Source organism: Mobula hypostoma, chromosome 2 (assembly GCF_963921235.1).
Source record: "Mobula hypostoma chromosome 2, sMobHyp1.1, whole genome shotgun sequence".
Lineage (NCBI taxonomy): Eukaryota > Metazoa > Chordata > Chondrichthyes > Myliobatiformes > Myliobatidae > Mobula > Mobula hypostoma.
This window is the reverse complement of record NC_086098.1, coordinates 87,674,334-87,699,876: the sequence shown is the minus strand read 5'-3', so window position 1 is coordinate 87,699,876 and position 25,543 is coordinate 87,674,334. Positions and strand designations below refer to the sequence as shown.

Genomic DNA, 25,543 nt, shown 5'->3' with positions numbered 1-25,543 from the left:
TCCGTAGACAATCTCTCCATGACGTCCACCTTTTCTGCAGCCGTGACACTATCTCTGATCAACAGTGCCATGCCCCCACCTCTTTTGCCTCGCTCCCTGTCCTTTCTGAAACATCTAAAACCTGGCACTTGAAGTGACTATTCCTGTCCCTGAGCCATCCAAGTCTCTGTAATGGTCACCACATCATAGCTCCAAGTACTGATCCACGCTCTAAGCTCATCCGCTTTGTTCACAATACTCCTTGCGTTAAAATAGACACATCTCAAACCGTCTGTCTGAGCGTGTCCTTTCTCTATCACCTGCCTATCCGCCTTCACACACTGTCTCTAAGCTTTCTCTATTTGTGAGCCAACCACCTCTTCCCTAATCTCTTCAGTTCAGTTCCTACCCCCCAACAATTCTAATTTAGACTCTCTCCAGTAGTCTTAGCAAACCTCCCCGCCAGGATATTCGTCCCCCTGGGATTCAAGTGCAACCCGTCCTTTTTGTACAGGTCACACCTGCCCCAAAAGAGGTCCCAATGATCCAGAAATCTGAATCCCTGCCCCCTGCTCCAATCCCTCAGCCACGCATTTATCCTCCACCTCATTCTATTCCTATACTCACTGTCATGTGGTACAGGCAATAATCCCGAGATTACTACCTTTGCAGTCCTGCTTCTCAACTTCCTTCCTAACTCCCTGTAGTCTTTTCTCAGGACCTCTTCCCTTTTCCTACCTATGTCATTTGTACCAATATGTACCACGGTCTCCTGGCATTTTGTTGGGAGACACAGCACCTGCTCCCAGTGTTAGCCAGGAGGTGTTCCCTCTGACCTCCATGGCAAGCCTTAATTTTGAGCAGACTACCAGTCTTCCAACACAGTGTGAATCATATGATCTCATTTTTAGATTGAGACAGCTCTCACAATTTGAGTTTGACCCCCAACTTTGGTTGCTGTCTGTGCAGAGTTTGCATGCTCTCCCAGTGACTGCGTGGGTTTCTCCTGGGGTACTCTGTTTCCTCCCATGTACCGGTTGGTAGTTTGATTGGCTGCTGCAAGTTACCTTTGGTGTGGGTGGGCAGGAGGGGAAGTGTGGTGGACTAGATGGGAAAGTGAGAGAAAATAGGTCACAGGGAGTTGTGGGGTGGGAGGTGATGGAATAGGAATAATGGGATTGCTTTGACAGTTGACATAGACTCAATGGACATAGTGGCTTTCTTCCGTATCATGAGAAATTTGAGAGCCGTCAAAAGGGCAACGTACCATAAACACTGAAAAGCAATAATTGGGTAAAGACATTAAAGACATTACCCAAATAATTGGGTATTGAACTGATTGGAAACTTGTGTGAGTAAATCTTCTGTTAGTTTTTGCCTCTTGTTGGATTTCCTTCATTAAAAAAAATTGAACTGGAAGTGCAGAGCAGAGGAAAATTGTCACTATTTGCTCCGTGCTTAGGCAATAGATCTAACTGAGGTGATGGTGCTGATGCAGCCATTGGCCTCATGAATCCTGGCTTGGGTATTAGCTTGGCCCAGTGACCCCAGCAAGGGCTGTATTTCTGTGGATGCTTCAGGAAATTGGGGGTGGGGGGATGTGGAGGGTGATGCAGGAGTGGGGGAAGAGATTGAAACTCAGTAGTTTGCTCTCTGCGGTCAATTATCCCATCAACACATGTTGTCCAGGCTAAGATGTGACTAATGGCAGCTGGGCAAAGTTCCAAAGAGTGATTGATGTCTGTGGAATCTCAATCCAGCCTGCGGTGAGATTTGGAGAAAATATTTCTCATGTGATGTAAGAGGAATCTGGGTATCTTATGGATGGTAGTTATTGTTAGAGGGACTTTTGCTGATCTCATGGGATTTGTCTCATTTTCTGAGATTTTCCTCTCCAATTATGTAGATGGATGATTTCTTTTCTGCTTTCCAGACAATCAAAGAAGAAATTGATGGACTTCAGGAAGAGTTGGAGATTGTTCAGAATCTTGGAGCCGAGTTAACCTCAGCCTGCGGAGAGCCTGATAAACCAGTAATGAAGAAAAACGTAGACGAGGTGTGTCCCCATGTGACCAGAACAATGTTGATATGAGCTAAAAAAAATTGTCTGTTACTCAGAAATGCATTTTTAAAATACTTGGTCAGTGAACAGTGTTAAACCATAAGCACTTCATGGAGCCTTATGATGAATGAGGGCAGGTTGTTAATCACCTTATTCAATTTGGTGTATTTTAATTCCAATGCCAAAATGTTTTAAAAACTCCAGCAGATGCATACCTGGCCTGTCCATCATTTCCTCCTGAGGTAATCAGGCCATTCTAGGTATCAAGTAAACCTTCTCTGAACTGCTTTGAACACATTAATACGTGTAGGATACCTATGGTCTGATGTGCCTTATATACATGAAGTATAAACTGTCTAGTTCTGTATTTTAAAGGCACAGATGCTGGAAATCTTGAGATGCTGGAGGAATTCAGCAGGCCAGGCAGCATCTACGGAGGGGAGTAAACAGTTGACATTTCAGGCTGAGACTCTGCATCAGGACTGGAAAGGAATAAGAAGATTGGTGGGTGGGTGGGGGTGAAATACAAGCTGGGAGGTGATAGCAGTGAGATCACTTGAGTCAAGTATGATGTCCTCCTAAGGGGTTGTCTATTGGTTGGTCCCCAGATGGCTGTGGAGGCCGATCTGGGATCCATATGTCCTGGTGCATTGTGGGTAAGGTTATATGGTGGCTCTGCTTTGTGATTGGATCGTTTGGTTGTTCAGTCTCTCCTTTCACAGCTGCCACTTGTCCTCTGTGGCACAGCAGAGATCGTTGCAATGTAGCACAGCTCCCTCTTGAGCAGATTTCCTCCAGGTGTATCTAGGTGAGGAATGCACACAAAATGCAGGAGAAACTCAGCAAGTCAGGCAGCATCTATGCAGAAGAATAAACAGTTGACATTTCAGGCCGTGACCCTTCACTGCAGCAGTGCAATGTGGCCAAATGCCATTCAGTGCGATAGGTTGGCACATTCCAGTGGTTCCTATGGTCTGCATTCAGACAGTTATTTCATTTAGATAAGGGATAACACTGGTGTGGTATCGGAAATGGGTACAAATAGTAGCAAGTAACAGAATTTTGATGCACCAGGAATTCAGCAAGTGGAGAAACTGGGTAAGTCAGGCCTGACTTACTGAGCTCCTCCAGCATTTTGTGTATGTTGCTCAAGATTTCCAGCATCAGCACAATCTCTTTGCGTCCATAATGTTTGATGCATAATTCGTCTTACTCATAGAAGAATCATTGTTTGCAGGTTTATCAAATTATTTGCTTTGGTTTTTAAAGGAAGATTAAAGATCTGTGTCATCTGAAGGTGGAAAATGTTTCTTATTTTCTGTATGCAGCTGAACGGTACCTGGGATAATCTGAATAAGGCATGGAAAGATCGCATTGATCGTCTGGATGAAGCAATGCAGGAGGCTGTTCAGTTCCAGGATGCGCTGCAGGTAGTGTTTCCAATTTTAACTTCTTTTATACGCTTTGATTTCTAATGACTTGTCAGTTCACGAATGTTTTCCATTTACTTATAAAACAAACTACAGTATACATTAAAGACAATCTAACAGGATTGAGATGGTTTCCTTTCCAACGCTGATTGGGAAATCGCACGCTTGCTTCCTGTAATTTTGCTTCAGTTTAAGTTAATGGGTGATGACTGATTCGAGGCTCCTGGCCTCTTTGTTCCAATTGATCTTTGCACAGAGCGCCTTTGGAACATCTGTTAAGGGAATTCCTAACTTTGGTGTAAACATTGCAACATTTGAGGTATTTAGTGTAAAATATTGTCGTCCACATGTTGCATCTTCCAAGTTGGATTACTTTGCCTGAAACGGGAGATGGAAATTATTTATTGTAATAGTTTAGAGTTATGAAGTTGGTGGAATAGGAATCATTGGATGCAGACCATTTAGATAATTACATCTATGCGTAAAAGAAATTTAGTTCGTCATTACCCTGATAATTAGATGTAGTGATGATCTGAAACTCATTCGTGGTATACAAATACAACATTTTGATATTTTGACATAGATAAGACTTTGCTCTTTTTTGTTAATCCCTGGGGAACAGCTTTTGACATGTTATCAGTGTAGAGTGTTCTGATGAGCCTTCTGTTGTCTAGTCTTGGAGAACACCATGGAAAGGTCAAGAACCATGACCTCTTTAACATAATGGAAGAATTTTTTTTGACCAGAGACACAAAACAGATGATCTAGCATCATTTGAGAATTCATTAAACTCTTGAATGGCACTCAGTACTCCCTTTGGAATAGAAAATCAGGTGTTTGATGTAATTGAAAATGACAATAATTCAGTTTCATTTGTGTTCCCTCCCTTTCCCTGTTTCAAGACAAGCTCTGAACATTTAAGAAACATTTAATTTCAAAATTTGTATTGAATGTAAGTGAGACAATATTGTTTTGAATAGCTGGGCCACACATTCATTTATATCAACCAAACACCATTGATGAAATTCTTAGCTGAAGTTTGCGTTCTTTTTGAGAAGGAAAGATAAAGAACTTTTTTCTCAAGAAGAAAGTTTGGGTTGTATTGGATATTATGCACTAGCAAATATATTAACACATCTTCCTCCTCTAAATTCAGGCCATGTTTGACTGGATGGACTTTGCAGAAAGTAAATTGAATACCATGCCCCCAGTTGGTACAGATCTGGATACTGTGAAACAACAAATTGCTGAGCTCAAGGTATGTAATCTGCAGCTAATCCACTGAGCAGAATTGAAGATTAATATCGGTTATAGTTCATAAAAGCACAGAGTAAAGCTTTCTGATTCTGAAAGAAGTGTTGTGTGATTGATCCTGATCTGCCTTTGATGCTCTGACATTCAACAGCACTTTAAGACCGAAGTATATCAGCAACAAATAGAGATGGAACGACTGAATCATCAGGGAGAATTGTTACTGAAGAAAGTAAATGAAGAAAGTAATAAGCGTGTTGTACAGGAGCCTCTGCATGAGCTGAAACATTTCTGGGAAAACCTGGACGGGAAAATCGTCAACAGACAGGTAGTGAACCTGCAGTAGTTTCGGGCTTTGTAAATATCAGTCTAGCCTTTGCCTACAATTTGCCTTTGTGCCTTTAATGGACAATCACAGTGATTTCCAACTCTGATCCTGCTGTGTGAGTATTTGAGCAAAATGGAAGATGATGGGAAGACACATACCATGCACTGAATGTTTGTTTGGATTTTAAGTGCGGTCCCACCATATAAGGATTTATTAATTTGTGTGTTGCAGCATAAACTAGAGGGTGCTCTGTTAGCCTTGGGACAGTTCCAACATGCCCTGGATGAACTGATGACGTGGCTGACCCACACTGAGGAGCTGCTAAGTGAACAGAAGGCAGTTGGTGGAGATCCTAAAGCTATTGAAATTGCAATTGCCAAACATCACGTATGTAATGTCATCTTCAGTTATCAATTTCTTCCAGTTGTATATGGAGTTTCCCTTCCTACAGTTTATGTTATCAACTGATTGTCAAATCCTGTAGAGTAGAAAGATACCATTAGCCTTTAACCCCATTCACAGTCTTCCTTCTGAAGTAAAAAGTGGCCATTCGCTCCTTTGGGTTTATGCTGGTTCTCAGAGCAATCCCATCAAACCACCGCCCTCATTTATTTCCTGTAACCTATTCTCTTTCACATTTTCATGAATTGTACCACTTCTGGCTCTCACCCGCACCAGGAGCAATTTTCAGTTGCCAGTCGAACAACCAGCACATCCTTTTGGTGTGTGTGGAAACCACGTGCATTTGTAGGGAAGAACATGAAAACTCCACACAGACTTCATCTGAGTTCAGGATTGAACCCAGCTTGCTGGAGCTGAGAGGCAGCAGTTCCACTATCTGCATCACCGTCCCTTCTGCTGTCCTTTCTCTTGGCCTGCAACTTTCTTATCAGTCAAACCATGAAGTATGATTCGGGGTAGTTTTAGTAAATAATATCTCCTGTATCAGGAATTATATATTTGCATTTTATTGATTAAAATCATGTTGCTTCCTTCCTTCCTTTTCGGTTGAACTGTGTGGCAGGATCAACTGAGGGTTAAGCAGACAGTGGCTAACAGTGATGTCATTGAGTTTCAGCCCACTGGGCAGCACAGTGATTAGCGTGCTGCTACTACAGCGTTAGTGACCCAGGTTCAATTCCCACTGTTGTCTGTAAGGAGTTTGTACATTCTCCCTGTTCCCTCAAGGTGCTCCGGTCTCCTACCACGTTCCAAAGGCGTACGAGTTGGTGGGCTAATTGGCCGCAGGGTGTAATTGGACATTAAGGGCTTGCTGGGGTGGAAGGACCTGTTACGTGCTGAATCTCTAAATCAAAATAAATAAATGGTCCTCTTGTTCCTGAGTGAACAGCAGGCCGGTCAGTATCTGAAAGATTATTCTCCCACGTGTATACATGTGAGAAACAGCTTCAACAGGCATTGAAAGCAAAGACAGAATCACATGAAAAGCAATGATTAGTTGTTTCACATTTGAATGCCAGCTGACCTATATTTCTGTTTTTAATCCTTTCAATAAAATTTTGATGATGTAAATCTAATTACAGATCTAATTATAGAGTACAGCAGTGACAAATGGCTGTTTTATTTAGGAAAGGTTGTGACTGAACTGTGGCAAATGACTAAAGTCCCTAATTTTTCAAGAGAAAAAGGGTTAGCTTTATTTGTGAAATATACATCGAAGCATGCATTGAAATGCATCTTTTGTGTCAGCGCCCTACGCTGTCGAAGGATGTGCTGGGGACATTGTGCACGTGTTGCTACTCCTTCCGGCACTGATGTAGCATGGCTGCAACTCTAACTCATACATCTTTGGCATGTGGGAGGAAACCCACACAGAATCAAGGAGAACGTGCAAACTCCCAATGGATGCGGCAGGAACTGAACCCCGATCGGTCATTGCTGGCACCGTAAAGCTTTGTGAGAACCACCATGCTACCGGCCTATCAGCACCGTATCTTTCTTAAATTATGGAATCCTATAAGGAAATTTTTGAATCAGTTTGCAGTGTTCCAGTGAACACATTTACTGTTGCTTTCACAATCATTGTGTTGTGCTCCATTTCCATAAACACAGCCTGAACATGGACTGTAGATCGAGGTAACTACAGTGAAGTTAAGGCTCACTGGAAGAATTGATATTCTTCTCAGCTACTCTGGGTGTGTTTTTTTATGATCCAATTGTCACAGGTCTAGCATAGTGATTTTCACCAGCGCCAGCATTGTGACCATTCCCATAGAAGGGCAGCATGGTTGCGTTAACGCTATTACAGCGCCAACTGTAACCTTGGAGTTCAATTCCCACTGCCCTCTGTAAGGGGTTTGTACGTTCTCCTCATGACCGCTTGGGTTTCCTCTGGGTGCTCCGATTTCCTCCCACAGTCCAAAGATGTATAGGTTATGGTTAGTAAGTTGGCATGCTTTGTTGGCGCCAGCAACATGGAGACACTGGCAGGCTGGCCAGCACAATGGTTACTGATTTTGATGCAAACAAGGCGTTTCATTGTATGGACATGTGTCAAATAAAGCTAACCCCTTTTTGCTTTTTAATTAATTTCTGGCTGTTGTCCTCTTTTTCACCACTTTCTTTTCTTTTGGGCTTGCCTTTCCATGGTTATAACAAGGCCCTCTCAAATGAACACTTAGTATGTGCCTTACCATTCATTGGTGACAGCTCTGAGCCAAATCCCTTGGAGTTTAATTATCCACAGATACGTCCAACAGAATTTTACGTGATAGCAATCAAGGCAGCCTTGGCTGGCTTTACTCCTTCCCTCTGGCAATTATTGTATCACTGCTGCTGCTGCTCTGCTTTGGAGCTGAGAACTAAGATCTTTGAAAAACATGTTTTGTGTGTTTAGGTTCTGCAGAATGATGTTCTGGCTCACAAGTCCACAGTGGAGACGGTGAACAAAGCCGGGAACGCTCTGCTGGAATCAAGTGATGTGGAGGAAGCCAGCAGTCTACAGAGCAAACTGGAAAGTCTTAACCAGCGCTGGAAGAATGTTCTGGAACAAACTGCCCAGCGGCAACAACAGTTGCATCATTCACTCATCCAGGTATGGCAGTATGGGTGATTAGTCATGGCTTGCTCGTGCCCAAGGTGTCTCTCAATGCACTGTCATTGCTGTTTTATGCAGCCACTTTAACTAGGACCTTCAGATTCAGATTTATTTATCACATGTATATCGCAACATGCAGTGAAATCTGTCGTTTGCATTAACAACTGATACACCTAAGGATGTGTTGGGACCAACCCGCTAGTGTCCCAACACATTGCGGTGCAAACATGGCAGGCCCACAATGTTCAGCAGAACAACACAAGCAGTATCAACAACAACAGCAAAACAAGCCCCTTTCCCACCCATCCACTCACCCTCTCACACACACGGATAGGCCATCAACTCCAGTACAGGCCTTCTCTGGGCCTTCATGGCCCTCTGTGACAACAGATTCACCACCTTTTAAAAACTGATGTCAGTTTTATAGTGATATCCCTTTATTCTGAAACTGTGAGGAAAGTGCTGAAGAAATGCACCTAAAAATGTTAAATTATCTTTCTTTTTTCTTTTTAAATCTTTTTATTGAGTAAGTATACAAAAAAGGTAAGCCATATAAACATTAATACAATGTTAAAGTATAATAAAATTCCAAAAGATAACAATACCAAAAAGAAAATACTACAAACAATGCAAAACGTGGACTATAATATTTAATCCATTGAAAATTTACAAACCAATCGAAGCATTCAGCCTATTGAGTCTGTGCTCTTCAAAAAAGAATCCACCCACCCTAAGCAACACACAAAATAATTCTGGAGAAACTCAGCAGGTCAGGCAGCATCTATGGAGGGGGATAAACAGTCGACATTTTGGGCTGAGACCCCTCATCAGGATTTATTCCTCTCCATACATGCTGCCTCACCTGCAGATTTTCTCTAGCATTTTGTGTGTGTTGCTCTGGATTTCCAGCATCTGCAGAATCTCTTGTGTTTATGATCACCCACCCTAATCCCATCTTCCAGCCCTGTCGTTCACAATATTCAGATGCACACCTATGAGGGGTGATTAATAAGTTTGTGGCCTAAGGTAGAAGGAGTCAATTTTAGAAAACCTAGCACATTTATTTTTCCTACATTTACACACTTAGACCAGCAGTCGTGGAGCATACGGATCCCTTCTTTGTAGAAGTCAGAGTTGAACTGCACGTGCATGTAACAAGAGCTGTATAACTCATCTCCTTCTACCTAAGGCCACAAACCTATCAATCACCCCTGCTGTGGACCACCTAGAGGTCCAAGACACTCTTGTTACATGCACGTGCAGTTCAACTCTTTGAGTGATAATGCAGGAAGTTTGAAGTTAATAACTCATCTCCTTCTACCTTAGGCTACGAACTTGTCAATCACCCCTGCTGTGTACCACTTCTACAAAGAAGGGATCCATATGCTCCACGACCGCTGGACTAAGTGTGTACATGTAGGAGGGGACCATGTTGAAAAATAAATGCGTTAGGTTTTAAAATTGACTCCTATTTTAGGCCACGAACTTATCAATCACCCCTCATATATGTAATGGGGGCTTCCATCTCTATCGCCCTTCTCCATATTGATTATTGATATTTAGAAATAGTTTTTCTTTTCATTTTATTCCTTTAAATATCCTGCAGGTATAATTAAACAAGATGCCCTTTGTAACTTGGCAGTGGACAGCAAAGTGACTTTCTGTACCACTCTGTATTTTCATAGCACCCATGAACTCTTGAGCAAGGGAGCAGGATGCAGGGAGGTGTCACGATCTGCTGCTGTTTCCTTCCAGACCCCATTCATTTTCACAAGACATTGGGGTAGAATTAGGCTATTCAGCCCATCAAGCATGCTGTGCTGTTTAATTGTGGATGATTTTCCCTCTGAACTCCATTGTCTTTCCTTCTCCCCGTGACCTTTGATGCCCTTCCTAATCAAGAACCTATCAGCCTCCGCTTTAAATATATCCGATGACTTAACCCTTTCATTTCCAGGATCATTCTCTTCTGGATCCCCTCCAATACTGGCAAATCCTTTCTTAGATACAGAGCCCAAAACTGCTGAACCACCATGAAAAGATTCCCTTTCCAATGGATCAATGCTGGCAAAGTTTCTAAACTCCTGTGGGAAACACCTCCCCAAATGGCCTGATCTCAGATTCCAGATTTTAATGTGATAGCTTGAAGCAAACTCCTCTGACACTGCCTCAGTGCACTTGCTCCAAGGAACGTAATTTTGGTGGGAGTTGCTTTTGTTAAACTGTGATCTCATCTGGTTTTGTTGATCTGAGAAGAGGGCTAGATGACATGAGAAAGCATGCTAATGCTGAGTCAGGTTTTTCATCACTGACGTATGTCACGAAATTTGTTGTTTGTGGCAGCAGCGCAATGCAAGATATTAAATTACAGTTACAATAAAAGAAATTAAGTAGTGCCAAAGAGGAACACGGAGGTGGTGTAGATGGACCAATCAGAAAACAGATGGTGGACAGCAAGAAGCTGTTCCTAAAAGGTTGTATGGGTCTTCAGGCTCCTGTATCTCCTTCCCGACAGTAGTAATGAGAACAGGTATGGGAGCTTTAAATTGGTTGGGGAGAGGACGATGCCAGGGCAAGGGAAGAAATGGGAGGGGGTTGTTCTTGTTTCAGAAATTGATGATTTTTTTTGTGCAACATAGGCTCAGGGTTTCCAGAGTGAGATTGACGAGATGCAGCGATGGCTGATGGAGACCGAACGGCAGCTGTTGGCATCAAAACCCCTCGGAGGTCTGCCAGAAACAGCCAGAGAACAGCTCAACGCTCATCTGGTGCGTATTGCAAAAGGAGCACAGCTGGAGAATGTTCTGTGTCAACGTAATGAGATGGAGAAAAGTAGCGATTGCTTTATGACAAGTTCCATCTGATGAAAATGTTACTTTGGTTAGCAGAGGACGTGGGAGCAAGAGTAGACCAGCTTGCTCCTTGACCTTGTTCCACCATCCAATGGCATGGTGGCTAATCCAGTGACAACCATTTTCCCATGCTCCCTCTGAGTCCCTGACTCTCTTTTTATTGCAATGTCTGTCATCCTCTACCTTCAATCTATTCAATGACTTCCTCTCCATGGCTACGGGGGAGTATAGAATTCCAAAGATTCACTATCCTTCAAGAAAACACATTCCTTTTTTGACTCTGTCTTAAATAGGCAGACCCTTATTTTTTCTAACTACATTCACCCAGGGCAAGCATTCTCCAGATATCCAAAGCAACACACACAAAATGCTGGAGGAACTCAGCTGGTCAGGCAGCATCTACGGAGAGGAATAAACAGTCGATGGTTCAGGCTGAGACCCTTCATCAGGTCTGGAAAGGAAGGGGGAAGAAGCCAGAATAAGAAGGTGGAGGGAGGGGAAGGAGTACAAGCTGGCAGGTGAAACCAGGTGAGGGGGAAGGTGGGTGGGTGAGGAAAGAGGGAGGAGTGAAGTGAGAAGCTGGGAGCTGATAGGTGACTGAATAAGATGGAATCTGATAGAAGAGGTGAATGAACTGTGGCAGAAGGGAAAGGGAGGGGACCACTAGAGGGAGTTGATAGGCAAGTGAGAAGAGAACAGGTAAGAGATGAGCTAGAATGAGCAATGAGAAGGGGAGGGGGAGAAATGACTGGAAGTTAAGGAGATCGATGTTCATGTTGCAGATACACAGATGGAATATGAGGTGTTGCTCCTCCAAACTGAGGGTGGCCTCCTCATGGCAGTAAAGGAGGCCAGAGGCAATCAGAATGGGACCCTCAGAATCTTTCGTTTCTAAAAGACCACCTCTCATTCTAGTAAGCCCCAATGACTTTAAACCCAACCTACGTCAACCCCTACATCCTAGGTGTCAGTTTAGATAAATTGTACTTACTCGATGCTTTTGGGGATCTCAACCAATGTTACTCACGAAAAGGAACTCCAAGTGCAAAACAATGGAAGCCACTGTTTCTGAAGATGACCATCTGCAATGTCAGCTTCAACTTCATTCAGTGAAAAAAAGATGAAATATTTACACTTGCATTTTTCCTGTTTCGTCTAACTTCATCTCAGGCAAACTGCCATATATTGCTGCCCTCCGGACCTACTGTCCAGTGCATCATAGAATAAGGCCCGTGTTATAAGACCATAAGACATAGGAGCAGAATTAGGTTATTCAGCCCATCGAATCTGCTCTGCCATTTAATCGTGGCAGATTTATTTTCCCTGTCAACCCCATTCCCCTACCTTCCCGGTAATCTTTGGTGCTCTTATTAATCAACCCCTGCTTTTAATATGCCCAATGATTTGACCTCCACAGCCATTTGTGGTAATGAATTCCTCGGATTCGCCACGCTGTGGACAAAGAAGCTCCTCCTATCAGTGGTGCTGTTGTTGGATTGAGAGAAGCCGGAGGGCAGAAGAAATCGGGTGGCCTCTAAAAGGAGACTAGCTTTTCCGGTGTCCCTCAGGCAGTATCAGACCATTAACCTGAGTGAGATGGTTAAAACCTGTTTCTGTCCTGGCCAATGCCAGTGGGTGTTAACATTGTCCACTGAGATAGAAACTTTGATTGTTTGACTTGCCACTTGCTAGAGCCTGAACTGTGACCAGCATCATGCTTCTGTGTATAATTGGGTGAGAGACACAACTTGGAGCTGTACCAGCATGATCTCATTCACTTTATTGTTTATTATTATTTCTTATTTTAATACTTTATTTACCATGCTAATACCTTTTTTATTGATACAAATTTATTATTGAGAGCTGGGTTACCAAACACAGCTGGGCCAATTTTCCTTTAGTTTTGGAACTTCATAGCAGTTCCTGCATTGAATAGCAGCCCCATGCACCTTTCTGTCTATCTGTTAGTCTGTGGTTGATCTAAGACCGAAATCCTCTTACCCTTTCTTTCTTTTTAAATCTTTTTATTGAGTAAGTATACAAAAAAGGTAAGCCATATAAACATTAATACAATGTTAAAGTATAATAAAATTCCAAAAGATAACAATACCAAAAAGAAAATACTACAAACAATGTAATTTAAGCATAAGAAACCAAAATAACATAATAGTATACTAGATTTTATATATATCAATAGAAAAAAAGAAAAAAAAAACCCCAAAAAAAAAACCCACCGTGCAACTAACTAAAAGCAAAGCAAAGCAATGGGCTAACTTGAAACCAAACAGAGTTAAACTTAAAATCACGTCCTCAATCCCGACCTCCATTAAAACAGTGAAAAAAAAAACAAGAAGGGTAAATATTACATTAAATGAAAATATCGAATAAAAGGTCCCCAAATCTGTTCAAATTTAAATGAAGAATCATGAAGGTTACTTCTAATTTTCTCCAGATTCAAACATAAAATCGTCTGAGAAAACCAAAAAAAGGTAGTTGGAGCATTAAGCTCTTTCCAATGTTGTAAAATACATCTTTTCGCCATTAAAGTAAGAAATGCAATCATTCTACGGGCTGAAGGGGAAAGATTACTAGAAATTTTAGGTAGTCCAAAGATAGCAGTAATAGGGTGAGGAGAGATATCTATATTTAATACCTTAGAAATAATATTGAAAATATCTCTCCAAAAAGTTTCCAAAGTAGGGCAAGACCAAAACATATGAGTTAAAGAGGCTATCTGCCCCGAACATCTATCACAGAAAGGATTAATATGCGAGTAAAAACGCGCTAACTTATCTTTGGACATATGTGCTCTATGCACCACTTTAAATTGAATTAGGGAATGTTTAGCACAAATAGAGGAAGTATTAACTAATTGTAAAATCTGCCCCCAATCATCCACAGAAATGGTAAGCCCCAATTCCTGTTCCCAATCTACCCTAATCTTATCAAATGGAGCTTTCCTGAGTTTCATAATAATATTATAAATCATAGCCGATGCACCTTTCTGACATGGATTAAGGTTAATTATCGAATCTAAAATATATATAGGAGGAAGCATTGGAAAGGAAGGAAGTATAGTACTTAGAAAATTTCTAACTTGTAAATATCTAAAAAAATGTATTCTTGATAGGTTATATTTATTAGATAATTGTTCAAAAGACATAAGGGAACCATCTAAAAATAAATCCAAAAACTGTAAAATACCCTTAGTCTTCCAAGTTTGAAAAGCGCGATCCATAAAAGAGGGAGGAAAAAATATGTTACCTAAAATAGGAATCGCTAACCCGAATTGATTAAGATCAAAAAATTTTCTGAATTGAAACCAAATACGCAAAGCATATTTAACGATCAGGTTAGAGACCTGCTTAAGGCGTTTCGAATCAAAAGGAAGAGATGAACCTAAAATAGAACCAAGTGTATAACCCTGAACAGATTGTAATTCCAATGCTACCCATTTAGGAATAGATAGTATATCCCGGTCAAGTAACCAAAATTTCATATGTCGAATATTAATAGCCCAATAATAAAATCTAAAGTTAGGTAATGCTAAACCTCCATCTCTCTTAGCTTTCTGTAAATGTATTTTACCCAGTCTCGGATTCTTATTCTGCCAAATAAATGAAGAAATTTTAGAGTCGACTTTATCAAAAAAAGATTTAGGAACGAAAATTGGTAATGCCTGAAACACATATAAAAATTTTGGCAAAAAAAACATCTTAACTGCATTAATACGACCAATCAAAGTTAAATATAAAGGAAACCATTTAGATGAAAGTTGAGTAATATGGTCTATTAATGGTAAAAAGTTAGTCTTAAATAAATCTTTATGTTTACAAGTAATTTTAATCCCAAGATATGAAAGGTAATTATTAATCAATTTAAATGGAAATTTATAATATAAGGGAAGATGTTTATTAATCGGAAAAAGTTCACTCTTACTAAGATTTAATTTATAACCTGAGAAAAGACCAAATTGTGCTAATAACTCTAAAACAGCAGGAATAGATCTCTCAGGATTAGAAATATATAAAAGTAAATCATCAGCATAGAGTGATAATTTATGGGACTTTAATCCCCGAGTTATCCCAGTAATATTTGAAGATTCTCGAATAGCAATTGCAAGAGGTTCTAATGCAATATCAAATAATAGGGGACTAAGAGGACAGCCTTGTCGAGTACCACGAAAGAGAGGAAAAAAAGGTGAGTTTAAAGAGTTAGTACGAACCGAGGCTACAGGGGAGTGATATAACAGTTTAATCCAGGATATAAATTTCAGGCTAAAATTAAACATTTCAAGCACCTTAAATAAATAAGGCCATTCTACTCTATCAAAAGCTTTCTCGGCATCTAAAGAAATAACACACTCAGGAACATTTTGTGAGGGAGTATAAACGATATTTAACAATGTACGAATATTATAAAAAGAGTAACGACCTTTAATAAAACCCGTTTGGTCTTCCGAAATAATAGAAGGAAGTACTTTTTCTAGTCTATTTGCTAATAACTTAGAAAAGACTTTAGAATCAACATTTAATAAAGATATTGGTCTATAAGATGCACATTGAGCAGGGTCTTTATCCTTCTTTAGTATTAAAGAAATTGATGCTCTATTAAAAGATTCCGGAAGTTTACCAAGTTTCAAAGAAGCCTCAAAAACCTTATAGAGCCAGGGAATCAATAAGGAAGCAAAACATTTATAAAATTCAACGGTAAACCCATCAGGGCCAGGAGCTTTCCCCAGATTCATAGAAAAAATAACATTCTTAATCTCATCCATTGTAATGGAAGTATCTAATAAAGAAGACATATCCTGTGAAATCTGAGGAAAGTCTAACTTATCTAGAAAATCATTCATATATTTAGAATCTCGAGGAGACTCTGATTGATATAAAGAAGAATAAAAATCACAAAAGGTTTGATTAATCCCCACATGATCCAATATCAATCGATCATTTTGGTTATAAATCTGATTGATTTGAGATTTAACATAATTAGATTTCAATTGATTAGCCAGCAGCTTGCCAATTTTATCACTGTGAACATAAAAATCACTTCTTGTTTTCTTTAATTGGTTTACAATCGAGGACGAGAGTAGTAAACTGTGTTCCATTTGAAGTTCAGTTCTTTGTTTGTATAGCTCCTCAGAAGGAGCCATAACATATTTCTTATCAATTTCTTTAATCTTGTCCACAATTGCCATCTCCTCCTGCTTCTGTTTCTTCCTCAAAGCAACGGAATACGAAATAATCTGACCCCGAATATAGGCTTTAAAAGTGTCCCAAAGAGTGTTAACCGAAATATCTTCTGTATGGTTAATTATAAAAAAAAGCTCAATCTGTTCATTCATAAAATTAACAAAGTCCGAGTCCTGAAGCAACAGCGAATTAAAACGCCATTGTCTATTGTTTGGTATATTGGCCATAATTTTAATAGAAAGCTTAAGTGGAGCATGATCCGAAATGGTTATAGAATCATAATCACATTTAATCACTGAAGGAATGAGACGAGAATCAATAAAAAAATAATCAATTCTTGAATAGGAATGATGAACATGTGAAAAAAAGGAAAAATCTTTTTCCTGAGGATGCAGAAAACGCCAAATATCCGTCGACCCAGAATCAGTAAGGAAAAAATTAATCAAATTTGCAGATTTATTAGGTAAAGTCCGTAAAGGAGCTGAACGGTCCAAAGCTGGAGATAAACAGGTATTAAGATCTCCGCCCCAAATCAATGAAAACTCGTTCAAATTCGGAAACTGATCAAACAATGATTTATAAAATTCCGGACAATCCATATTAGGAGCATAAACATTAACCAAAACTACTTTTTTATTAAATAGTAAACCACTAACCAATAAAAATCTACCATTCGGATCAGAGATAATATCCTGTTGTATAAAAGTAACTGAGGAATCTATAAAAATAGAGACGCCTCGAATCTTAGCATTGGAGTTCGAATGAAATTGTTGACCCTTCCAGAATTTGAAAAAACGTAGTCTGTCCCCCCTCCGTACATGGGTCTCTTGTAAAAATAAAATTTGTGCTTTAAGTCTCCGGAACACTTTAAAAACTTTTTTTCTTTTAATAGGATGATTAAGACCATTAGTATTCCAGGAGACAAAATTAATAATAGACTCCATAAATCCTAAAGTCAACCCACAACAGGGAGGATTGACAATAGGCGCGACCCACAAACCCGGAGAGGGAACAGAACATACAAAAGATACCGGGGAAAAGGACGCAACCAGTACTTCAATAATGTATATAGCCCAAAGAAAAACAAACTAAAACGTGAAGCCCCTCCCGCCACCCCCCAGCCCAAGACCCCAAGGCAAAATCTAAAGCAGACCCGCCAGAAAGAAGCAAGCGCTAAAACTACCCCCATGACTTCCGGTATACGCTCCCTAAAAAAAAGGTATAAATATGAAAAGGATCAGCTAATTGTAAAACAGTAAAAAAAAAGTAAAAAAAAGTTAGCTCAATTAAAATACACACAGAACAGAACAAAAGCCGGAAAATATATATTAAAAAAAAACCACAATAAACCTCAAACTCATGAATAGACACAGCAACAAAAAAAATAGGATTATTAACATAAAGTGATTATAAAAAGCAAAACAGAATAAAATTTAAACAAAAACTACAAAATTTAAGGCCGCACAGGAAATACGTAAGATGACAAAAGGGAAGTAACCACCCAGAATCCCCTGGGAAAAGAAAGAAATGACGCAGTTAAAAAGAAAGTTTAGTAGCCATATTAAGAAATCGAAAGTAAACTTTTCTGCCCAAATAGGGCACAGAAAAGTTAAAACCAACCAATTCACAGCCTCCGATCGACGGAGAAAATTAAAAAGAAAGCAATTAAGATGTTGGAGATGAAAGTTGATCCAGATAACTCTGGGCATCCGATGGAGAATCAAAAAAACGAAGGGCTCCATCTGACATGCGAATCCTTAGACGTGCAGGGTACAGCAGCACTGGTCTTAAATCCCTCTTATAGAATTCTGACATCACGGATCTGTAACGGACCCGTTGGTCCCAGATTGGTTTACTGAAATCTTCCACGAATCGGAACTTAAGATCCGAAAAATCAATGAAACCTTTAGATCGAGCAAATCGAAACAGTCTCTCCTTGTCTTGAAAGTAATGAAAACGTAAGATAACATGCCTAGGTCTATCTGACCTAGACGAGTATGATGGGATTCTGTGAACACGATCCAGTAGCGGTGGTTGGTCAGGAAATACAGTAGGGAATGCATCTTTTAAAAGTTGGGAGAAATATTTCATGGGGTTGTTACCTTCAGCGGCTTCCCTCACGCCAATCATTCGTAAATTCTGCCGTCGCATTCTAGATTCCAAGTCAGAGTTTTTAAAAGTCGAAAAGTCAAGTTTCTTCTTCATTACATTAATTGTTTCTTCGATTTTCCCCATCTTAAGCTCACTTTGTTGCGCGAATTTTTGAAGATCAGATATAGCCGACTGATGTTCCGCAATACATGTTTGCATCTTATCAATTAAACCGGCAATTTTCTGGAAATTAGTTGAGATTTCCGTATGAATCAGGTCTTTAACAGGGCCTGCAATTTCCGTACGAATCATCTCCCTAACAGAGGTTGAAATTTCCCTCTGAATTAACTCCGATATCGCTTTCAAAGTCACCGGTGATTCAGTCGGAGGGAGATCCATAGCTTTCGGTTTAACCGGAGGTTTACCATCCTTGCCGTCTTTCTCGTTCTTAGACATAGCAGATCTAAGTTCCATCCAGTTGTCGGAGAATTCAGTTTAATTCAAAGTATTGTAAGAGTTGATGCCTTAATGGTTAATTAAAGTATAGCTGACCATAGAGAAAAAAAACTCAGAGGTAATGGAGCGAGTCAAGAACGCGACTTCACTCCATGAGCGCTACCGGAAGTCTCCTCTTACCCACCTTTGAGCCATATCCTATGAAACTCCCACAAAATAAATTAACCTTATCTGAGCAGCTCCTGTTTACTTGGTGGAATTCTGTATTTCCAAACCATTTATGCAACAAAGTGCTTCCTGATGAAGTGCAACCGCTAATTTTAAGGTTATAATCTCTACTGTGGAGACTCCCACCAGAATTGAACAGCTTCCATTGTCTACCCTTTTGCATCTTTGTATCACTTTTAATGTCCCAATCATAACTGTGGCATTAAAAAAAAATACGAAATGTAATCTCATAATTAGCTTCTACAAAGGGTGAAGACTATTCACTCTTCACCCTTTTAAACTCAGATGACTAAAAGCCAGTTGTGTGGCCTATTTTGTGGGTAATCTTTTAAATGATATAATTCTGATGAATTTGTTCTGTACCTTGTCCAATACTGAACTCTGGAGTCAGAATAAGTCTCTGTAAACAGGGGCATGCAACATTCCACCCCCCCCCACTCATGGCCCACAACTGATAGATGAGGATGTGTGAGTGGTTGGAAACCCTTGCAAGTTAACTCAGATTTTGATTTGTTTCCCTACAGGAGCTTTATGCAGTATTTAAAGCCAAAGAGGAGATCTTCAAGAACCTGATAACTAAGGGGCAACGGAGCTGTGAAGAAGCTGGTGACAGCAATTTGGAGGAAGGCATCAGCAACCTGAAGGAAAGATGGGACTCTGTTGAAACAAAACTAACAGAGCGAAAGGTGCCAGATTATCTGTTTTCTAATACGTGTTATATGTTTTCTAAGACGGAGATGAGGAGAAACTGTTTTTCCCAGAGAGTGGTGAATCTGTGGAATTCTCTGCCTAGGGAAGCAGTTGAGGCTTCTTCACTAAATATATTTAAGAAACAGTTAGATAGATTTTTACATAGCAGGGGAATAGGGGAATTAAGGGTTATGGGGAAAAGGCAGGTAGATGGAGCTGAGTTTACAGACAGATCAGCCATGATCTTATTGAATGGCGGGGCAGGCTCGATGGGCCAGATGGCCTACTCCTGCTCCTATTTCTTATGTTCTTATGTAATATTGAGGGGAAGAGACACTTTAAATGCCTCAGCATAATGTATCAAAGCAGTTTATTAGTGCACATTTTCCTGATTATCTTTTAAAGATTAAAGGTTAGCTTTGTTTGTCACATGTACATCGAAACATGCAGTGCAACGCATCACTTGTGTCAATGACCAACATGGTCCAAGAATTGCTGGGGCCAGCCTGCAAGTGTCATCTTGCTTCAGGCACCAATGTAGAATGCCAACTGCTTACTAACCCTAACTTTTGGATTGCGGGAAGCAATCGGAGTGTCTGGAGGAAGCCCACACACTCACAGGGAGAACATCCGAGCTCCTTACGGTCAGTGGCAGTAATTGGACCCCGATCCGACAGCTGGTGCGTTGTGCCCACCATGACACTACTGTGTTGCCCATTGCAAGTTCAGTCCCAGTCTGTAAGCTGCTTCAGATGAGTGTTAGCAACTAAATGTGACACTACCTCTGATAATTTAAGACACCAAATAATAGTACTAGGGTCAAAAATAGATGACTGATTTTTGATAACTATTAACACTCGACATGAATGTGGAACCACTGGCAGAGAGGTGTAGGGAATTAGCATTGGAATTAGTTTATAATCGTTTTAGGCACGTGGCCAAGTGGTTAAGGCGTTCGTCTAGTGATTTGAAGGTCACTAGTTCGAGCCTCAGCTGTGGCAGCGTGTTTGTGTCCTTGAGCAAGGCACTTAACCACACATTGCTCGAGTGTCTGTGGCGCCCCACACAGACTTCCAATCTGCGCCTTGTAAGGCATGAAAATGCCCGATGCAGGCATCTCATCTGTCGACGTTCCCTCCCCTGGTTTATAATTGTTATATGTACCTAGATACAGTGAAAAGCTTGTCTTGCATACTGTTAGTCATAGTCTATTGATCCCGGGGAAATTGGTTTTTGTTACAGTTGCACCATAAATAATAAATAGTAATAGAACCATAAATAGTTAAATAGTAATATGTAAATTATGCCAGTAAATTATGAAATGAGTCCAGGACCAGCCTATCGGCTCAGGGTGTCTGACCCTCCAAGGGAGGAGTTGTAAAGTTTGATAGCCACAGGCAGGAATGACTTCCTATGATGCTCAGTGCTGCATCTCGGTGGAATGAGTCTCTGGCTGAATGTACTCCTGTGCCCACCCAGTACATTATGTAGTGGATGGGAGACATTGTCCAAGATGGCATGCAACTTGGACAGCATCCTCTTTTCAGACACCACCGTCAGAGAGTCCAGTTCCATCCCCACAACATCACTGGCCTTACGAATGAGTTTGTTGATTCTGTTGGTGTCTGCTACCCTCAGCCTGCTGCCCCAGCTCATAACAGCAAACATGATAGCACTGGCCACAACAGACCCTTAGAATATCCTCAGACAGATCAAGTTATTACACAGTGAATTAGGCTAGAATAAAGTAAAACAACAGCAACACATGATGAGGTGTAAACGCTATTGAAAAAGTAAAACAGGTAAACAATAAAGTGCAAGAACATAACAGAGTAGATAGTGAAGCCGAAAGTCCAGCTCATCACACAAAAGGTCCGTTCAAGTGTGCGATAACAGTGGGATAGAATGTGTCCTTGAGCCTGGTGGAGTCTGCTTTCAGGCTTTTGTACCTTATGCCTGATGGGAGAGGGGAGAAGAGAGAATGTCTGGGATGGAAAAGTCTCACATTGATGTAAAAGGTAGAGGTTCATGTCAATCAGAGCATGGCACAGTTCTGTGTTTCACAGAGAGCCGTGGATGTTGATGCTGCAAAGTGTTCTATCCACCACCATTTTAAAGATAACGCAAAGAAGGCACACACATGCTTGTATTTATTGTCCTTATTTGCTTCAGTGAAAATGCTTGAAGAGTAGTCCCTGTTATAATTTAGGGAAGGAATAATGAGAAAATCAATTAAGTGTGCTAGATATGTAGAGGGTGAAGTAATCGATCATAATAAAAGCAGAGAGAAAACTCTCAACAGGTCAAGAGTTGAAGGAGCATCAGTCAATTTTTAAGTTCCAGGACCCTTCGTGGAACTGGGAAAGCAAAAAAACAAGTTTGAGGAAGGGGGAAGATTAGAACAAAAGGAATATCTCTGACAGTCTTTGTCCAACATTGTTAATGGGAGCAGCTGTAAGCATTTTTAACTTCTTTGTGTCTGTGACACAACAAACTTTTCAGATGTTGTAAATTTTGAGCAACATGCTGGAGGAACTTAGCGGGTCGGACAGCATGCATGAAGGGAAATGAACAGTCAATGTTTTAAGTCAAGACTTACTGACCCACTGAGTTCCTCTAATATTTTGAGGGTGTTGCTCTTGGTGTCTCTGATGTATTGTAAATGTTGAGTGTGAGGGAGACGCCTTGCAGGCCAGACTACGCAAATAGGAAAAGAAGTGCTGAGGCAAAATGACGAGAGACCTCTTCCGATACAGACAGAAAGAGGGAGCAAACTATCTTTGTTATTGATCACCGTCTCTTCTGCAGGTTAAACTGGACGAGGCCCTCAACCTAGCCACTGAGTTCCATAACTCCCTTCAAGAGTTCATCAACTGGCTGACTCAAGCAGAACAAAGTCTGATGTTAGCTGCATCGCCCAGTCTCATTCTGGATACCATTTTATTCCAGATTGATGAACACAAGGTACTTAGACTCCGAGCAGGCACTTGGAAATCATAAAATATAATCTGAGCCGTAGCGTGCTTCTCACATTGTTTGGTTTTGCTGCTACGTTTTCAGGTTTTTGCCAACGAAGTCAACTCGCACCGTGAGAAAATAATTGAATTGGATAAGACTGGAACTCACCTGAAGTACTTCAGTCAGAAGCAGGATGTGGTGCTCATTAAAAACTTGTTGATCAGTGTTCAAGCTCGATGGGAAAAGGTTGTGCAACGTTCCATCGATCGAGGAAGAGGGCTCGATGAGGCAAGGAAGCGTGCTAAACAGGTATGAGGGCATGTCTGTAGAAAATAACGAAGCAGCATATATCTGGGGTAATTACACTCAGAGGCCAAGTTTGTACTTCGGTTCTTACCAAATGGGTAGTAGTAAAACTTGAAATTTCTAACGATTTGTGCAGTAAGTTTTGGGTTTAAAATAATGTGATAATGCTCTTATAATATTAGATTAGAAGAGATTATTAGCTTTATTTGTCATACGTACATCGAAACATACAGTGAAATTTGTCATTTGTGTCAATAACCAACACTGTCCAAGGATATGCTGGGGGCAGCCTGCAAATGTTGCCAACATAGCGTGCCCCAATCTTACTATGGAAACTGGAGCACCCGGAGGAGATCCACATGGTCATAGGAAGAAGGTGGCAGGAATTAAAAACTGATCTCTGGCACTGCAAGGCTTTATGCTAACTGCTACACTACTGTGCTGACATTTTTAAGTCAATGGTTGCTTCTCCAGTGGGTGCTTTGGTGAAAAATGTCAAGTAAAGGCCCATTCTCTCTCCCCCCCCCCATACACACGTGAGGAAAGAGACCAAATCATAGGATGAATAATCAAGCAACTCGCAACAACAGCCGCCTAATCTGGTCTTCCAGGTTGACACCTGTATGCGTGACCTTTAAGAATGAGCTTGTTCATGTGTGACCTTTCAACATGACATTGAGAAAGATTATTCTGCATGGAGAGACAACAGCGATTTGAAAAGTGACCCAAATAATTTGTTTTCTCTTATGAAGCTGTCGATGTCTCCTCTCCTGAAACCCCACAAACGTTGTTTTGCAGTTTAAATTTATTTTTGATTTGTTTGGAATATGATTTGCTGAAGCAAGTCTGAGCCAAGTTCAGCTGAATTGATTCTGTTGTACACTTTCTTCATTTCTTGTGTTTATTTCTCAGTCCTATTGGCTAGGAAGATAGACAGTTGACTTTGTAGTTCACCGAGGCCACAGATGTTCAGTTGTTATCACTGTGTGAGTTTACACTTGCGGCAGCATTGTGGAGAATAATTATAAATTCTGTGCACATGAATGGAAGTGTTGTGAGATGCTCTGGCACACTACACTCTGTGCATGCACTTGCAGTTCTCAGCATGAGTCTAGACTTTAATCCAAAGCAGTTACATGATTACACTGCTCAAAAGAATGTCATTGTTACTGGCTGCAAGAGCTCATCCAGTCTAAGTAAATCATATAATGTCTATCAAACTTAATTGTTTTCAACAAAAATACCCAGATCAAACTTTTAATTAGATTGAGATTATGCTAATTTTCCTGTTGATTGCTTGTCCTTTAATGTAGAACAACTTTTCTGCGAAGTGCAGAAACCTTATGAGTAAAATAGGAGGCAAGTTTCTGGTTATTAAACTACTGAGTGTTTATGATCTTTTGTTTTATTGTTTCACAAAAGTTCCAAGAGGCTTGGAAGAAATTGATGGAGTGGCTGGAAGAGTCAGAAAAGAACCTGGACTCTGACCTTGAAATTGCAAATGATCCGGACAAAGTGAAAATGCAACTTGCAAACCACAAGGTGATGTAAACATGTATCATGCACCCAGATGTCACACCAGAGGAGACACCTTTCATTTCAGGTGGATGGAATGGTTCAGTCATTCAGAAAATGATTTTATTTGACCAGTGACTTGGTCATGACTACTGTAGTGGATTTTTGTATGCAGGTTATTTGACATGTTTCATTCATCACAACTGTAACGACTCCAAAATATTACATAATTGCTGAACAATTGGGAATGTCGTGATGTTGTGTAAGGTGATACATAGTCACAATTCTTTTACTTTCCTATTTATTGTCTGGCTTTCTTTCACAAATTCACAAGAAAAATGGGAAAAAAAATTATTTGTTAAGTGTCTTTTACATAGTAAAGATGTTGCCAACAGCCAATTAACTATTTTGAAGTGTAGAAAGGAAAATGCATGCAAAATCTGTCAGTCTAATCCAACAAAAAGTATTAATGGTATGTTTTTTATTTTCTCTGAGTATTTTGATATATTTCTTACTTATTAGACAACTTTGATGAACCAATTCCACAGAGAAAATGATGATTGGCCTTAGCCCATACACAATGTCAAAGAACAGCTGAAGTTAACAGCTTGCTTTGAAATGTTTACGCTGCTAACAAGATGCACATTCAATGTTTAGGAACAGCATCTTCTCCTCTGCCATCAGATAGTAATTTTTTTTAATGTTTTGCACTGCACTGTGCCCAGAAAAAAAAAAACAGATTTCACAGCATATGTCAGTGAAAATAATCCTGATTCTGATTCTTAAGATCTTTCTGCCCCTCATCTGTTTATAAATGCAGGAATTCCAGAAAGCACTTGGAGCAAAGCATTCTGTATATGACACAACAGTAAGGACGGGCCGCTCCCTGAAAGAGAAGACAACTTTAGCCGATGATCACCAAAAGCTGGATGACATGCTGAGTGAACTGAGGGACAAGTGGGACACAGTTTGCGGGAAGTCAGTGGAAAGGTAAAGAAGTTAACTCAAAAAACATTCATATCATAGTAGGTTTCAATCTGAATTTCAACACTAAGTTGGGTCTAAAACAAGAGCAAATCATAGAACATTTCAGCACCAGTACACGTCTTCAGCCCATGGTGATGGGCCAACTTTTTAGTCTACT

General features: G+C 40.4%; 1 protein-coding gene across 13 annotated transcripts in view; it reads left to right on the top strand.

Moving 5' to 3' along the window:
• dst (dystonin) overlaps nt 1-25,543 on the top strand; it is a 637,976-nt gene that overhangs the window by 558,063 nt on the left and 54,370 nt on the right. For all 13 annotated transcript variants that reach the window (XM_063040140.1, XM_063040054.1, XM_063040111.1 and 10 more), the window contains 12 exons: nt 1,913-2,035; nt 3,370-3,471; nt 4,628-4,729; nt 4,877-5,050; nt 5,282-5,437; nt 7,908-8,105; nt 10,748-10,876; nt 19,455-19,616; nt 22,429-22,584; nt 22,681-22,887; nt 24,307-24,426; nt 25,220-25,389. In XM_063040140.1, the coding sequence (XP_062896210.1) occupies nt 1,913-2,035; nt 3,370-3,471; nt 4,628-4,729; nt 4,877-5,050; nt 5,282-5,437; nt 7,908-8,105; nt 10,748-10,876; nt 19,455-19,616; nt 22,429-22,584; nt 22,681-22,887; nt 24,307-24,426; nt 25,220-25,389 (1,799 nt within the window). The remainder of the gene's footprint in view (nt 1-1,912; nt 2,036-3,369; nt 3,472-4,627; nt 4,730-4,876; nt 5,051-5,281; nt 5,438-7,907; nt 8,106-10,747; nt 10,877-19,454; nt 19,617-22,428; nt 22,585-22,680; nt 22,888-24,306; nt 24,427-25,219; nt 25,390-25,543) is intronic.